This window comes from Microtus ochrogaster, unplaced genomic scaffold (genome assembly GCF_000317375.1).
Source record: "Microtus ochrogaster isolate Prairie Vole_2 unplaced genomic scaffold, MicOch1.0 UNK3, whole genome shotgun sequence".
NCBI lineage: Eukaryota > Metazoa > Chordata > Mammalia > Rodentia > Cricetidae > Microtus > Microtus ochrogaster.
Window position 1 is genome coordinate 12,606,314 of NW_004949101.1, and position 18,332 is coordinate 12,624,645.

An 18,332-nucleotide genomic window follows, 5' to 3' on the forward strand; every position below is an offset into this window, starting at 1 on the left:
GTGTGTGTGTGTGTGTGTGTGTGTGTGTGTGTGTGTGTGTGTGTGTGTGCTTGTTTGAGACAAGTTCTCTCTATGTAGCCTTGGCTGTCCTAGAACTTACTATATAGACCAGCCTGGCCTCAACCCAGAGATCCACCTGCCTCTGCCTCCCAAGTGCTGGAATTAAAGGTGTGAACCACCATGCCTGGCTGACTTTTGACTTTAAAACAGTGTTGAAACTGGGAAAGACCATGGGTAACTTGCGAAGTTGGGGTGAATTCCTTTTTGCTTGTCAGCTGGACATGAGTCTTTGAGGTCCAGGAGTGGAATATTAGGATTTAAAGGTGATGTAGCTGGATGTCAAGTTGACAAGGGATAAACTCACGAACCTTCACTGTCGGCTCTACTGGTTTTAAAAATCACTTAGGAAAGTCACACCCAGCTGGATATGTGGGAGTCTTGACATAGAAGTTTAACTAAAGAAGACTGACCCATCCTTGATGTGGGTGGCATCATTGCATGGGATGCAGTTCCGTAGGGAACAAAAGGGGAAAGGAGAAAGGGAGCTGAGCCTAGCACGTGTCTTTCTGATTTGTGACTTTGGGTGCACAGTGGGCAGCTGCTTCATGCTCGAGCCATTCCAGCCAGAACCACCGAAACTGTTCTCACTGCCACGCCTGCCTCACCATGATGGAGAGTGTCCTCAAGCTGGGAGCCAGAATAAACGCTTCCTTCTAAGTCGCTTCTGCCAAATATTTTGTCACAGCAATGGAGTAACTAATGCAGATGCTTATCCAGGAAATCTCCCCTTTGTGGCATTACCAACAGATGTGGAGTTGCTCGTGAACCAGGAGTTTTCAGCATAGAAAATATGGCCGGCATGTTTCTATGCACAGATTTTCTTTTTAGATAATGGATTGTGACTTGAAAGAAAATCTAATATGTAGTAAGCACAGGCAGGGTCGAGAATGAGGAAAAATAGCCTTTGAATTGGTCCGACAGTTTGACTGGTTTCCCGTATACTGCTTAACAAATCATTCATGTCCCTTACCATATGCAGAATGAACTCAGCCCAGCCCCACTGCCACTGTGCATGGTGAAAACTTACATGCCTGCTTTATAGACATGAAATCTGAAGGAAGGGACTTGCTCAAGACAGGATAGAACACAGAGGATTTATGCCTTAGGTGGACCGGCTATGTCATAATACTGTAAAAGACAATGCCCATGGTCTAGTAACAGAAAGTAAACCGTAATAACACTGGTAATAATATGAGCTAGTTACCACTCTGAGAATGGACCACATGCCAGGCTCAGGCATTTTTTGAGAGAGTGGCTCATTTTCAGCTCGGTAAACTGAGGCTGAGTTGGAAACAACTGGTCTGGCAAGTGTGGAAACTGACCTGGTAGCTCATGCTGGGGTAATGAAAAGACAGACGGAGCCGATGGGACCGATTGTGTCTATCCACCCATCTCTCCTCACATTGTCCTGAGTAAGGGCCATGGACCATAGAGAAGGGGACATTTTGCCAATTGAAGACAGTTGGCTTCAATCTTGCTACGCTGCACCAGTCCTAAAAATAGCCCCGAATGTGATCAGGAAAAGAGCCTTTCCCATGATTTACTTATCTCTCTAAAATGTGTTACTTTAATCTCTTTGTTCAAAGAAGCCCGGGCTTTGGCAGATAAATGACCCATCTGGCAGAGGTGTGAGGATTAGCCTCTCTGATTTGAATTTGTCTATCAAGCTCCAAAATTCTTTTCCAGACTTAAATTAGGCTCTAATCTCTGCATGCAATTTAGAGGTGTCCTCCAGCATTTTCTTCCTGCAGCCCATGTTTCTTACATTTAGGAGAAGAAAAATAAAATACAATAGAAAATGTGTTTTGTCAACAACAGACAATGGACATGCTAAGCAGGAGGTGACATGGTTTATGGGATTTGCAGAGACTATTCAGGTTAGCTTGAAAAGGGTAAGAAAAGCCAAATACATGCAAATATCTTCAAAGCTGTTCCACACTGGGACATTTTGCTTTGGGAGACAGATGGTCCACATGTGTCATCGTGTAGTTAAGATGGGCAAACTGGACAATGTGTCTGCCAGTTAGCATGGGCACCAACCACACTCTGCTGTGCCAAATGCCAATTAGGTAGCCTCTGGCACCCATTTGTTTGGATGTCACTGGGATTAGGTGGCTGAGAAACCATTCATCATCATTCAATCCTCACTCTCTGTGTAATGATAGCAAAGGTCGTTGGAACACTTCCTGCCCAAGGGCTTAACACCTCCTTAAATCACTTTCAAGCCCAGCAGTGAGATGCTATTTCTTGGCTTAGGTTGATTCCTGGTGCTATGACCCTTGAGGATTCTGCTAGCTCCTCTCAGGGAAAGTGCAGATGGTGCTGACATCTCATGGCTCACCCACATCTATTTGTCTGCTTCCAGAAATAATCATTAAATGTTCCTCTTGTTTTCTACTTGGCTGTGGATTTTCCTATAGCCTATGCTAACCACCTCAGATTCTGTATGATTCTCAGATGAGCTTTTCTGACTTCTTAATGTCTATCCAGATTTTTCCAATCCTGTATTTAGTATGTTCTACCCATGTTCTCATCCATTCTTATTTTATCTTAAATTGAAAAGGATCATCTATTCTCTTCCTTGTGGACTGAAAAGCCTGCCTTTTTACCATAACTGTGGATGGATGCCCAAAGCTAAGACATGGTGTGACGATGCTCAGGAGGGACTTGCGTGCTCTTCTCCGGGGTCTCCCAAGTCAGCCCCTGGCCCTGCTGCACCGCTCTCTACGGCTCTGCAGTTTTCCCACTAGTGTCAAGTTATACCTGTGGAGGTGGTTGGTGTGAAAGTTCTTAATAATGACATCTAACTTTGATTTAGCACCTTCCCTTGTTCAAAACATTCTCACATTCGTGAATTTATTTACTCCTCACCACTCTGAGAAGTCGAAGAAGCTTTCGCGATTTAACTCCACAGATAAACTTTGGCTTAAAGAAGACCTAACTGTCCCTTTAAATTGACATGGAGAGATAAAGACAGGGTCTAGATTAGATCTTTTGTTTAAAAGCTAGTAGTGGTGGCTCATATTTGTGATATCGGTAGCCAGGAGGTGGAGGCAGGAGGATTGCTCTGAATCTAGGTCCAGCTGTGCTCCACAGCGGGCTCCAGACCAGCTTGGGCGATTTAGTAAATATGTGTCCCCAAACAAACACCTTCTAAAAATAATATAAACAAGGAAGGACCACTTTCTGATTCTCTGTTTTCTCCTCTAGGACCAGGGCCCCCCAATGCTTGGCATGCACCCTGACCTATAGTATCATCCACAATCCCCTTTCTTTTATAAATGTAGCCTTAGACTTCCACGTGGAGCTTAGGGTTGCCCCAGTGCAGATCTGTCCTTTGCGTGGAGGTCTTCAGAGGGCAGGGAGCACGCTCTACTGTGGTCCGTGAATGCACTCTTTGTGGCGCTGCTCTGCGATTCTGACCATAATGCCCAGCAGGCAGTCTTCTGGATCCTACACCATGATGTCTGGGTCAAGATGGATGCTGCCTTTGCAGGGGTGAAGGCTTCATTTTCCTTAATCCAGTCTTTGTCTACTCTGCAGCACAAAGGTGGGCCCTACTGTGTGTTCTTCCAAGCTTTCTGATGTGGGGCTTAGAACCTTCCTAGTGTCATAAGACTCTGTCTGTCCCTCTTGGGAACCCTGCTTTGTAGGGTTCTTGAAGCTGAGCAGGAAATGCCACTTTCCTCCTACAAAGCTTTCAGTTCATTTTGGGATTATAGGTTTTTTGCTATTGCAACCAATTCCAGCAATTCTTAAGTTAGATGTAAAGGGCAGGTTTTTATCAGGTATCTGGTGAAGGAAACAGGCATCCAGCTATCCTGGACCATGGAGGATGTCTTCTTTCGCAGACTGGAGGCTGGTTGGCTTATTCTCTTCTGCATTTAGGGTGCCAGCTTCCTAGGTAAGTAAGTGCTTTACTACTGAGCTGCCCCCCACCGCCAGTCACCTTTTTACTTTTGAGACAATGCCTCACAAGCTGCCCAGGTATGCCTTAAAGTTGAGATTCCTCTGTCAGCCTCAAAGTAGCCAGGGTGGATAATATTTTTTGTACACCTATAATCAGGAAAACATCTGTTTTGCTGGCAAGGGGGTTGTAGTAGTCTATGTCACTGTCTCAAGGGATATGACTGGACTTCCGTCTACATCTCTCTACCGGAGAGCTTACTTGGGAGCCCCAGGGAGTTAGGACTTCCTTAGAGCAGCTTAAGACACAGTGAAGGATGGATGCTCTGCATATGTACATAGTATTTGCCCTAGTACTGAGCTCTGTTTGAGAACAGCGGAAACAAGGCTTTCACTGCCTGCCTTCTCCTCCCTGTTCTCCGTCCTATGACCTTGCCTCTGCTTCCAAGGATTGTATCTCAAACGTTTCTGGACCCCAATTTTTCTTTCAGCGCTAGTTCCTAAAGGAATCTAGAACAATGGCATATAGCAACATTGCAACATCTTTGACTCATATTTTATGTCAGTTGTAGTATTAGCTAACATGACTGCTTTTGTCTATTGTCCCAATTAAGGACTGTCTTAAGTAATATCCTATCCATAAGCCTGGAGCTAATTGCTTTGTAACTGGAATTCTAGAGACTGCAAGGCTTCGGGGTTAAGACGGAGCTCCCGGAAATGCCTACATCCATTAGAGAACTGCTCAGTATCTTCGGCTTTCCTGCTGAGTGGTCTCCCAGCCATGGACCATCCAGTCTGGTCTCCTCGTGGTCATGACTCATTTGCTCCCCCCATTCAATGTGTCTTCCTCTTGTGTGGTGTGAATACCACTCTGGGGATGGCAGTGCTGGGCAATCAGAGGCCTGTGGCTTACTGTGGCTTAGCACAGGTCGACCTGCCCAGCTGTTTCTCTTACTGAATGAGTTCCATCTACCTACCGGTGAGAGGGGAAAGGGGTACCAGCAGTGGCTGTCGTTCCCATAGTCTGATGGCAGGCTACATGGCTATTTGTTTAGGTTTAAGACATCACAAAATGGCAAGGCATCTTGGGAAGATCTCACGTGATGAGGGAAGAGGCCTGAGGAAGACACAGCACACTGAAGGTGTCTTAGCCTGCCAGGCTCCCTTCCCTTCCCCGGGGACTGGCATTCCTCTTTGCTTTTTACTATTTTTACATTTCCTGAGTGGCTATTTTCTGAACAAAGGGAATTTGAGTTGTGACAAGATAAGGCTCTAAGCTTCTGGCTAAAGGAGAACTGCTAAGCAGACACTGAGGTCACCAAAGGGAAGGCCAGAGGAGGAAAAAAACAGGCTTCCTGGGCCAGGCCTTGGCTTCCCTTAGGCTTAATCCCTGCCTTCTGGGGATGAAGGAAAAGTTTAGAGAAGGAAGGTGCTGGGAGTTCTGAGTCTACCAAGCAACAGCAAGCACGTAATGACTGTTCTGGGGAAAGGTGGGGTTTAGTCTGTTAATTTGTTTTTGTTTTTCCCTTTTCTGAGCCCATTTCAAATGCTTCAAAGAGGTAGGTCTGTAAATATAAGAAATCAGAGTAAGGAGGAGCTTGAAACGCACTCAGGAATGACAGAGTTATTCTTCCTCAACCTTCCACGGGGTGTGTTAGGAACTGCGGACCACCAGACCCTGAATGGCTTGTAAACCAATTGTTTTCCTCTGCTCTGAGTAGCCTGCAGCTGCTCTGAGCACAAGACCCTGATGCCAGGGGGATGGGCTCTGATGAGGCCTGCAGCTGAAAGATCCAGAGAGCTGGGGGTGTGGCTATCAGTTAAGGATCCCTATGTAAACTGCCCCTGGGCATAATAAAGGGGGCATTTTTGGCACTCTTGTATCAAGGATGACCTGCATCCCTGTGTCTCTGTCTGTTTGTGTGTGCCTATGTTTTTAAGTCTCCAGCCCAGTTCCCGGCTTGTGGACCAGCCAGCAGGGGTTTGTGTGTGTGTGTGTGTGTGTGTGTGTGGGAGGGGGGGGGATGGAGGAAAGGAAGAGTTTAAATAGGATCCTAATCAATAAAACACCAGAGCAGGCTTTCAGCAGTTTTCTCAGCACAGTAAATTCAGGCATGAAAGAATTAGCAGAGTCATACAGGTTCATCCGTCTCTGTCTTTCGAGAAGTGGAGTTTGCTCTTCCGTTTCAGTTCTTTCATTCCCTCAGTTGCCCCGCGAGTAATCTATGTAACACCCCCTCGAACTGTGAGGCAGATCTTTAAACTCGTCAATATTTCTTCCAGATGAGCAGTTTTAAAACCGCACATCGTGCATCTCCTGGGGCTTGAGACACAGCGCTGCAGAGCCAGGGACTGGCCTGCAGAAGACACAAGGAAAGGGAGGGCAGTCACCGCCCACCCCCCTCTCCCCAAGTACACACCAGCTTCTTTTCTTGTTATTCTTAACAGCACTTTGGCAGTTTTATTTCCTCTACATACCGGCTTTCTTGTAACACTTTGTGAGGAGAAACCCGGACAAGCTAGTGCCTCATCAAGGGCAAATGTGAGAACCATGGCTACAGGCGCCAAAAGTTGACCCACGACATCAGCACCGCCCCATCTCTTTTCTAAGAGATGCTGTGCCAAGGCCCACGTGGGACTCCAGAGCAGCTGCGGGCAGGAGGGAAACTAGGAGCCCCAGGCACAGCACAGCTCCCTCCTTACCTGCTCCTTCTGTGATCTCAGTGTTAGAGCTAAAGGGTTATGTTCCTTGCTGACAAGAGTCCCTAGTGAAAACTTCATGAATGGTATCAAGGGGAGACTCTAGGGGAGGTGGGGAGTACCTTCAGAATCGGGCTGCAGTTCCTAGGGATTTTCAGGAGGGCTATAGCTGGATTGAGAGGAATTCCTGGAGGGTTACAGAGGATGCTGCTGGCTAGAGTTGGACAGTATGTGCCAAGGGAAAAGAGGGGAACCCCATGTCACCCCAGCCTCACCTAACTAGTTCCATAGCGTTGCTTTTTAGATTCTGTATGTAAGTGAAACCATGTGGTCCTCGAGGAATAATTCTCAATTCCATCATTAGAGCTCTTGGATTTGCATGCTAGAAGCCACTGAAACCCAGCCCAGACCCTCTGCTTGTCAGACAAGTACAACCCTTTCTGTGTTTCAGTCCAATTTACATTTCTGTTGTTTTCCAGTGAAGGAGCACTTCCTCATAATAATACAGCTTGCGGGACTAGAAAGCTCAGAACACTGTCACACTCGGTCTGCTTCCTGGTATTAATAATGTTTCAACATATTTGAACTGTGTCAGGATTTAACAACACTGGAAACACAACAGTGTTATCCCTCCTGATACAAACAATGTTACCGTGTTTCTGCATCGAGGTAGAATACCTGCTGGACCAAAACTTGTAATGCTTTGCTTAAAACCAAATTGCGTCATCCTAATTCTGAGTTTATTTCAACTCTCAAATCATTAACTCTCTAGGTTCTGATTAGATACTAATGGGTGTTACATAGCTTCATTTTTTTACTGATTTAACTGTGACAAAACAGGGAGGAGTTTATATAGTGTAGTCTATAAGTAATTTTCGAGGATGGTGTCAATGGTAAAGAGAAGAGCTTGAAACCCCCGCTAATACTGCTGTATCAGTTCAGTTATTCAACAAACATGCACGCTGAGCAGAAACAAACTCAACTGTTTTTTGTTCATTTTTTTGATTTTGTAGTTTAACCAAAAAATGTCTTTCACTCCTGTATATCCATTGAATCTGGAGATCTGTATTCTGTTATCAAAAGCACCAATATAACTGTCTTACTTTTCCTGCTAATTTTAACTCACTGATTTTTCTAAAGTGTGTAAGTGATTAAAAGGATATTAGCCTTTCACACTAAAACATCCACAACCATATATAGTTTGGGAGAGGCAGGGGTCACTCTGCATTCCCATGTCATTCAGACATTTTACATTCAGACAACTAAACAAGGAAGAGGCATTTGGTGATGGGGCAGGACATTTATAAATATATGACATTACATGAAAAAATAAGACAACACGCCCTTGAGAGTGGTATTCTCTATTACAAGATTCAAGCCCTCTCTTCGTGGAAAATGAATACTCAAACATTTGGCTTAGAAGGCACAGAAACCCTGAGACTATTTGCAATGCTCCAAGCAGAAATTGCATTGTGGAACTATGGCTACCGTGCTCACTGCAGCTGACTAACACAGCAGCAAAGGCCATACTCTCCTCTGTATATTTTATACTTCCTAGCTCTGTATTCTCCAGCTAGCCTTGTATTTTATGATTTGGTGTTCAGGCCTCTGACCACATTAGGTTTTCATTTAATTTTCATAAAATTTTTGTCTTCTCCTTAAAATAATAATAATAAAAGCATCACATGAACAGTGCATGGCATCATAAACCCTTGTCCAAGCACTTGGGAAGCAGACACAAGCAGATCTTTTTGAAGTCAACAGATCCTCATCTCCACAGTGAATTTTAGACTGGCTATGAGTATACCATGAGACCCTATCTTTAAACAAAACAAAACAAACAAAAACCAAACCAAACCAAGACAAAGAAGCTCCTCAGAAACTAAACATTAACATACATATTTATTTAACCATCCAAAAAAAAAATCTACCTTAAACATATTTCTTGAAGCCCTGGGAACCCCCAGGCCTCCCCAGCCAGGGAAACAAGTAGGTTCTAACCGTGTATCTTCACTTCTCCCTACTTACCTCCAAATCTAATCCCCAGTCTCATTACCAGGTCTGTAGCAGTCCTCCCCCCCCCCCCCGCAGCCTCCCCTTCCTCTCTGCCCTCATCTCTAGTGGATTATACAGATCTCCTCCCTCCTTACTCATCCCTTTATCTCAGCCCCCAACTCCAGCATGCCTTCCCTAAAAGCCCACCAGCCAGGCATACCAGAGAAGTAAGTAGATCAGGTAGGTGATCTTCCAGTCTTCACTCACCCTCTTTGCTCTGGAACAATTCTTTTCTGCACTAGGAATATGCAATACTCTCATTGGTTAATAACAAGCTGACAGGCCTGTCGCTAGGCAGGAAGTTAGGCGGGAAAGCCAAACTGAGAATGCTGGGAAGGAGAAGGGCGGAGTCTGGCTGGAGAAGCGAGCCAGCTGCCCAGGAAGCAAGACATATTAGGGGACAGGTAAAACTATGAGCATGTGGCAAGATATAAATTAATAGAAATGGGGTAATATCAACTGGTTAATAAAAAACATGAGCTATCAATTAAACATTTATAATTACTATAAGCATCCATGTGGTAATTTGAAAACTGACTTCCAGGTATTTGGGAACAAGTGGTTGGGACTAAAAACTCCACTTACATCTCCTCTCCTCTCTTTCAAATCCAATCACGCAGTCTCACCCCCAGCTCCACAGCTGACTACTAGCCGTGGTCTCACCTCCTTCTCTGCTCCTATTCCCAGGGAACAAAGCAGATATTTGTTCTGAGATATGATTCCATTGTATAAAGAATATGTCACTGTGGTTGGTTTCTTAAAAAGCTAAATGGCCAATAGCTAGGCAGGAGGGACATCTGGACAGAAAGAGCTCTGGGAAGAAGAAAGGCAGAGTCACCAGAGAGATGGAAAGGACACTCAGAGCAAGCAGGATTGGCAATATGGAAATGAGGGAATAAAGCCAGGAGTCAGAAAGTAAATGAATAGAAACGGGTTAATCTAAGTTATAAGTGCTAGTTAGAAACAAGCCTAAGCTATTGGCCAAGCATGCATGATTAATAACAAGTCTTCTTCTCATTACTGGGGAGCCGACAGTCTTGACAAAAATCCTGCTTTCAGATATTTGTGGAACACCCCCTGTTTTCCTCCCTTTTGTGGATCCTTGCTCCCCTCCTCCCTTCATGGCCCATCTCCATTCCAATGTGGCAGCTCCCACTACCTAGAAACATTGTGTCTGGAATCCCCAGTAGCCACATCTGGCAGGATCTCAGAAGTATTCCCTACCAGGCAAACCACAGCCAGGACACTCTCCCAAGAACCAGAGAGGGCAACAGAAATCAAGGAACAAAGCATATCAGAAATTAGAATTACAATAATTGCAATCCTAGATGCCTAGATGCCAGCCTAAAAGCACACTCAGTAACAGTCAGGGCAATATGTCTCCACTAGAGCTCAGCAAGCCTTCTACAGCAGGCCCTGAAAAATGCAACAGAGCTGAAACACAAGACAAGGACCTCAAAATAGCCTTCATGAATATGTTAAAAGTCCTTAAATGAAAAAAGAAAATAAAGAAATCTATAGAAGAAATCTATAAAAACACAAAGAAACAGTGGCCGGAAATAAATAATGAATAATTTCAAGACCTGAAAATGAAATGGAATTAATAAAGAAAACCCAAACTGAGGAAAATCTGGAAATGCAGAATTTAGAAACCTCAGAAGCAAGTCTCACCAATAGAATACAGGACAGGACAGAGAGACTATCATGCACTAAAGACATAATAGAGGAAATGGATACTTTGGTCAAAAAATGTTAAAAATGTAAAAATCTAGATAGAAAATATGGGGCACTATGAAAGACCAAATCTAAAAGCAGTAGGGATAGAGGAAGTAGGAAAAAAAAACCCAGGTCAAAGGTGCCAAAATATTTTCAACAAAATCACGGAAGAAAATTTCCCTAACCCAGAGAAGTAAGTGCCTATCAAGGTAGAAGAAGTGTACAGAGCATCAGATAGACTGGACCAGAAAGGAAAGTTCCCTCAGCACATAATAATAAAACACTAAACATATAGAGCAAAGAAAAATATTAAAAGCTGCTATGGAAAAAGACCAAGTAACATATAAAGGCAGACCTATCTGAATAGCACCCTACTTCTGAATGGAGACTCTAAATGTCTTGCAGACTCAAAAAGACTACAGATGCCAGCCTAGACTACTATACCCAGCAAAGCTTTCAATCACAATAGATGGAGAAAAAAAAAGATGTTACAATATAAAACTAAATTAAAATATTATCTATCTATAAATTCAACCCCTAATGAAGGTGCTACAAGGAAAATGTCAATCCGAAGAGGTTAACCACACCAAGTAAACACAATAAATAAAAAATTCTAGGCCAGAGAACCAAAAGAGGAGGGGGAAAAAAGTCCATCACAACAACGAACAGAAATCAAAAAAACACTACTCATTGATAACTCTCAACATCAGTGAACTCAATTTCCCAATAAAAAGACACAGACTAACAGAATGCATAGGAAAACAGGGTCCATCATCCTGCTGTATAGAAGAAATACCTTTAACATCAAGGTTATCTCAGCATAAAAGAATAGAAAAGAATATTCCAAGCAAATGGACCTAAGAAGCGAGCTGGAGTAGCCATTCTAATTTCTGCTAAAATAACCTTCAAACAAAAATTATTAGAAGTGGTACGAAAAGACACTACATACACATCAAAGGAAAAATCCACCACGAGGACATTTCAGTTTTTAACATTTATGCCTCAAACACAAGGGCACCCAAGTTTATAAAAGAAACACTAGTAGAGCTTGAAACACATATTGGCCCTCACACAGTGGTGGTGGGAGATCTCAATACTCCATTCTCATCGCTACATAGGCCATCCAGACAAAACTAAACAGAGAAATGTTAGAGCTAATTGATTTCATAAGCCAAATGGATAAACAGATATTTATATTTGTAGAACAATTTACCCAAACACAAAAGCATATGCCTTCTTTACAGCAGCTCATGGAACTTTCTCCATAAATTGAGCACATACTTAGATACAAAGCAAGTCTAGGCATTTCTAAGAGAACTGAAATTGCACCGTGATACTATCTGATCACAGCAGATGAAAAGTGGAAAACACCAACAATGGAAAATTTACAAAATTGTACAACTCACTTCCTGACACTGCTTGGGTGACCAAAAACCTGAGACTAGATAGTTCAGGGACATAGAGTGAAAACAAATACCACTGTCCTAAAAACAAAAAACAAACCAAAACCAAATGAAACAAACAAACAAATTCACAAAAAACAAAAAGTAGCAATAAAATGACTCTTAAGACATTCTGCTATACTATCAGCCATCATCAGAAAAGCTTCCTCCTGTAACAGATGGAAACAAATACAGAGACCCACAACCAGACATTATGCAGAGAATGAGAGATCTTGGACACTTAGCCCTAAACAGGACATCTCCATTAAATTCCTCCCCTTAGAGCTCAGCGAACCCCTTGAAAGAGGAGACATTAGTAGATTTCAGAGGGGATGGGGATACCAAGTAAACAAAGCCCTCTAAATCAACAAGATAAAGATAAAGAGACTCACAGAGATTGAGGCAACATGCAGAGGGCCTCTGTGGGTTTGCACAGATGGGATTCCAGAGCAGAAAGGAGAAGTGGGCACATCCCTCACCTCTACACCAGAAGCTCTCTCCAATTGATAAGCACTTGCAGATGAATATTTGATTTTCTCCAAGGGAGTCTCACTGGGGAAACAAACTACTCATAAGAGTTGGTCTCATGCCTTGCAGTAGGTGGCCAACAGAAAATGAACTCAGTGGCATCTTCGGAGGTTCCTTGTCTCATAATGTCCTGACGTTTCTCTCTCTCCTTTTTTTTAAAACATTAATTTTTGTTTTTATTTTATTTTTTCTCTTGATTTTAATGGATAGAAGCAATACAGACATTTCCTTCTAAGATATATCAGACTGAGTTTGTCAGTCAATATTGAGATTAACACCAATTTATCTGATTCTGGGGCACACTCGAGGAAATAGTCAAAATGATAGCAGCAGGAGAAAACAAACTATGACATCAAATTGAATTTTGGTATCTGTTTTCTCACACTGTCATCAATGAAGGTACAAGAACCATCTGGCTTAAAGGTAAAACTAGAGCATGCCTGTATTATGTCTGGAGTAAGCAATCTGACTACAAAGTCTTGATATGGCTCTTTGAAAATGTATATATATGTATGTATATATTTACTCCTTGTGTTTGGTAGTGCATGGGATGGGACTCAGGGTTTCCTTCCTGTTAGGAAAGTACTCTACCACTAAACTTCATGCCTAGCCCTCATATGCATCTTTAAAGTCACCTCATTATGGATAAAGCTTTCTGAAACTGTACTGTGTTAATATTTACTCATCCCTACCTACTAAAAGAGAGATGAAACTTATTTTTAAAGAAAAGAAATCCTAAGTCAAACACAATAGGTCATGAACTACAAACTCAAATTAAAAACACCGATTTTCATCGTTTGAGAAAATATTTCAGTCTCTTAGTTTCTTTCTTATTCTTTTTTAGAGACAGTCTTTCTATGCAGTCCTGGCTATCCTGGATCTTGTTATGTAGACCAGGCTGGCCCTGAACTCAAAGAGATCTATCTGCCTGACTCTTCCTTCCCAGTGCTGGGATTAAGGGTGTTCACCAACACACTTGACCTCAAACCTTTAGTTACTAAAGCATTGCAATTTCTCTGCCCTAGAGATAAATTTCAAAATCCTTATCCTTTTGACTATGAAATCAGAGTGTTGCCGTGAGCAGTGAGAGCAGTGCACAGAATGTTCAGGAAGAAAACAGCTGAAGTTCAACAGTGTTTTCTCACTGAAGTAGCTGGGTTAAAAAATAGATACTGTCATTGAAAAAGATTTATTCTGTATAGCTATGGGAAATTCAGCAAAACAACTGTCCGGGCCATTGGTCCAGATGTTCTTGCCTGTCCTGTGATGTCTGCAGACTCAGCCTGCAAGACTGTGTAAGTCTTATCTTAATTTTTCTTGGTGATAATTACATAAGAACGTTCAAAACAGCTTTGTTGAAGACATGCACAAAAAGACAAAAGCATGGTACCCTTGATCCCTGGAAAATCTTCCATGCACTCCTGTCGAAGCTAATTAAGCCTGGACAATTCCTGGACCTTCCTTACAGACTCCATCTTCTAGGTTTCTACCCATCCTCAGTATCTCTCAAAGCCCGGCCGCTCAGCCTGCTCCTGTAGGCTGGGCTAGCACTGCTCACTACCTTGTTAGAATTACAGAACCAAGAATCTTAGTTTGACAAGGCCTCACACGACGTAGAGCCATGTTAGCATTCGAAAAATGGAGTTATTCATATTTATATCATACTTTCCTTGAAAAGAGTAGACACCTTCAAACCCTTCTTTGATTTTTGTTGAGAAAGTGCTTTGCTGTGTAGCTCAGGCTGGCTTTGAATTTGAGATCCCTTTACCTCAGCCTCCCAAATGTAGGGATTACAGGTTTGTGCTATTATGATGTACTCTGAGTACAAGTCTTCAGAAATGGAAATTTTATCTTTTGATCTGTCATCTCTTGCTTTTTCATCAATAGTTTTTTGCTTGTTTTATTTATTTGTTTTTAATGCTAAAGTCTTGAAGAATACATGCTTGTGCTTGCTTACAGATTTCCTCCCGGGCCTTCACCGTGAAGAATGGAATCTGTGTCTATGTGGAGACATGGCATCATCTCTTAAACAGTTCAGTTGAGGAACTCAACCCTCTGGCCAATGGACCACCCCTCAGGAAGGCGGGTTGACTTTAAGCCATGTTAACAAGGCAAGAGGAATAATTAGTTTTCTAGGTGTGTCAAGAGAAATTCACCTGCCTTTCTGAATTTTGTTCAAAATGCATTACTTTTCCTAATAATTTTTTTCCTCCTTTGTTTTTTCTTTTGGATGCTGGCCAAAACCTAATACTCATTTTCTGGTTCTTGAGTTTCCTTCCATTTTTCTAAGGCTTCCCTTCCCTGTGGCTGACGTTTTGGCTGGCTTAGCTCAAATAGTATGGACCTCTCTCCCGCTTAAGCTCTCAATTATGAATGTGTGTATATATATATATATACATATATATATATATGTATATATATGTATATATATATATATATACAAAAAATAAAAAGCCAAAATAAAACAAACAAATGAAACCTCTCTCACTGGTCTGTGTATTTCATTCCTCTAACTTATGAGATAAGAACCCCCCCCCAAACCACTGGCTTGGGAAGCTTTTATGGCCATTGAGTTTTCAGGACCCTAGATTCCAGGGAAACAGTCATTCTCAAAAACACCCTGATATTCCAGTATCATTTCTACTTTGGCCTACTTTAAGTCATAATGTTGCTATAGGTCTATTAGTTGTTAAACTAACCCAGTTTACACCCTTTCTCCTTCCCCTTAACACAGGGAAGTCATCAGAAGTTCTGTTCCATGTCTATGCTTTGGGGTTGAAATGGCCCAACTAAGATCTTTTATAATTTGACTAGTTGACTACTGGAGACTCAAATTTCTTCACTGGGGGAAGGGCAACAGCTCTAGCCAGGTAGATCTGCTTATTCATCATTCCTATCTCTTGGGGGTGACAGAAAGTACGTCTCTTTGTGCTAGGAAGTGATTAGGCATCTCTATACATCTCAGTATTAGATGACAAGCCCTTTGCCCTTCCCATGTGTGGCTTGAGGCATCTGTGGAGAGGAACTAACCTATTCTTTGTAAAGACTATTACGGGGGATGGCGCTGACGTTGGGGGCACAAATGCTTCTCACCTCCTAGTCTATAATAAATATTGCATCCTAAGCAGGTTAACTTTATAGGTCTTGGGGGAAATAAGAGAAAAGTCTAAGGCCCAAGCATCTTATAATCTAGAGAGCAGCTAGCTGAAACCCATCAGAAGAACTGAAACCATCCTTCTGCACATCAATATATCAGGTAGAATGAGTATTGGTCATCAGATCACCTGGGCCGGACACTTTTTAGTGTATAGTATTTATTTCAAACTCACAAACAGGTAGTGAAAAACTTTTCCCTCTTCACCTTGTGAGCAAAGAGGCTAACTGTCAAGATGATGCTCTGGGCTGCCCCTGGCTACTTCAGTTAAGGGGCCTGTGAGCACAGTCAATAGGCCGCAGAGAGCCCTGCTGGTTTCAAACATTTCTTGTTGCACCATTATCAGCTAATCATGTTTAGAAGTCCTTCTGGAATTGTTCCACCACTGAGTAGAAGTCGTTCTTGGGAAAGTCTAGCCCTCCTAATGGGAATGCCAGCCTTCATCATGAAGGAGCAGGCATCAGAGACAAAGAGGACATATTTGCATATGCTTGGCCAGGCCTGTCAATCACAAGGCACACATTTGGACTTTTACTTTTACTGACCTCACCTAAATGGCAGTAATAAGAGTAATGCCAGTAACAACGTCAAAATGCTTGGGGAAGAAAATAGAGAGGCTGAAAAAAAAAGGTTGTCTAAAAATTCCCAATTAACAGACTGAAGAAAAAAAATCTATACTTAATACACACTTCCCTTTTCTTTTGAGAGACCTGATTCCAGAACAAGTACAATGTATGGAAAAAAATGTATGATATGCATTCTCATCTGTGGCTTGTGATTATTATTTCTGTCACTACATGAAGTGCCTGTATGTTAACACGCGATTCCTTTCTTCTCAGTAACTGGTTCACTGTGCCCTATGGACTCTATAGACATTTGCAGTAAGTTTAGTCATGACGGGTCAGGCTTCAGCAGGGGGTCTTTCCATCCAGAAGATATTCAGTATGAAGGTAGAAGTTTTGAAGACTATGCTATTATTACAGTTAGAACATCCAGCAACCAATTCTTCATGACCATATTTTGTTAATTCATTTTTCCAGAATAAAAAATATATATGTTTAAAAGAAATTTCCAGGTAACTTAGAGTTGCCATTCTCATGTTATTTTTGTACTATTTTTTTCTATTAAGATTTTGATTTGTATCTACCCAAAATTTTAATTGAAAAAACTATAAGGCCACATTTCAGAATATTCTCCCACGTTACAAAAGTTATCAGTTGCTGTAAACTGGAATAAGACATAATTATAGAAGACTGAATATTTTCTTTTGTTTTGGAGACTTGGAGAAAAACAAACAGGAAAAAAAAAACAAAAACAAAACAAACTCATGGGACACTTTAGAGAACTTAAAAGAATTTTTTTTAAAGGGCAACCTTTGAGATAATAAATTTCCTCCATGAGAAAAATGCATTAAATTACTAAGCAACTTTAGAAAAACAAATGGTTAGAAATTTAAAAATATGTGACATGCACACATAGATATAACTAGAAAAGGAAATCACCAAAGTTAAAAAAAAAGTTTATCAGGTTAAAATAAAACCCCAAAACAAACAAACAAAACAAAAACAAACAAAAAAACCACAGGACAGTCCTGACGCGAAGAAGCTTCTACCTTTCTTGGCGAGGCTGCTGTTGGGCTCATACTTCTCAATCAACACTTGGACCTGCTCTTGCTTCAAAGGTGGGTAAAGTATTTCATTGAGCCGCGGATCTCTCTGCTTAAAGTTGATGAAGTCCATCATCTGCTCGACGGTAAGGTACGGTTTGCTTTTGGCACCACTGGAAGCAATGGAAACACAAGAAATCAGACCACTTCCCTCATCTTCTTTATGCAATTAGCTACAAAGAAATAAAATTGCGTCTTACCGGGACAGTCTACAATGGAATTCTTACTGGGCCCTCAAAACCTGGAGCTTCCACCCCACACTTCTCAAATGCCTGGAAAAGCATCAGATGACTAATGTCCCCTGTTATACTTATCCCTTAAATATTGCTGATTTATTAATTAAAAAATGTGCTTAAATACATTTTTCATTTCATTGAAGTTCCAGGCTTATAAGAGTCTATACCTCTTTCATTTGCTTGTGTTTGTTTTTGGAGATGGGGACTCACTCTGTACCCGATTATCTTGGTGTTCACTACAGTCCAAGCTAGCTTCAAATTCATAGTGGGACTCCCAAGGCATCTCCTTTCAGATAATGATAATAATGATTTATACTAGTTTGTGGATGTAGCACTAAACACACAATCACATTTTATCCTCAAAATAGTGGTGCTTATTGAATAGTGTTATTCAAATGCCAGTTTTATTGGCAACCCACAACAATTCAATGCTGTAAGTTTGGGGGAGACTCAATAAATGCTTAATGACGATGAAATCACAAAGCAAAAGCATTCAGTGTACAGTGCCACACTCAGCAGCACGGTTTATCTGCCTGCCATTTTACTCTCTTTACCAAATTTGGATCAACTTTTTGCCATTATGTAGATTTTGGTATATCAAGAAAGAGAAACTGGTACTTCCATTTAACTGTTTCTTTTCTCCTTTCATGTCTGAATCTCTTTATTTTTTTTGCATTTTTTAAAATTTATTTATTTATTAAGGATTTCTGCCTCCTCCCCGCCACCGCCTCTCATTTCCCTCCCCCTCCCCAGATCAAGTCCCTCTCCCTCATCTGCTTGAAGAGCAATCAGGGTTCCCTGACCTGTGGGAAGTCCAAGGACCGCCCACCTCCATCCAGGTTTAGTAAGTTGAGCTGTCTCAGTGTGTG

The 18,332-nt window shown here is 41.9% G+C and overlaps 1 protein-coding gene across 1 annotated transcript in view; it reads right to left on the minus strand.

The window, feature by feature from the left end:
- Plcb1 (phospholipase C beta 1) overlaps positions 1–18,332 on the minus strand; it is a 691,541-nt gene that overhangs the window by 197,958 nt on the left and 475,251 nt on the right. The window contains exon 9 of the mRNA XM_005365666.3: positions 17,174–17,340. Coding sequence (XP_005365723.1) covers positions 17,174–17,340 — 167 coding nt within the window. The remainder of the gene's footprint in view (positions 1–17,173; positions 17,341–18,332) is intronic.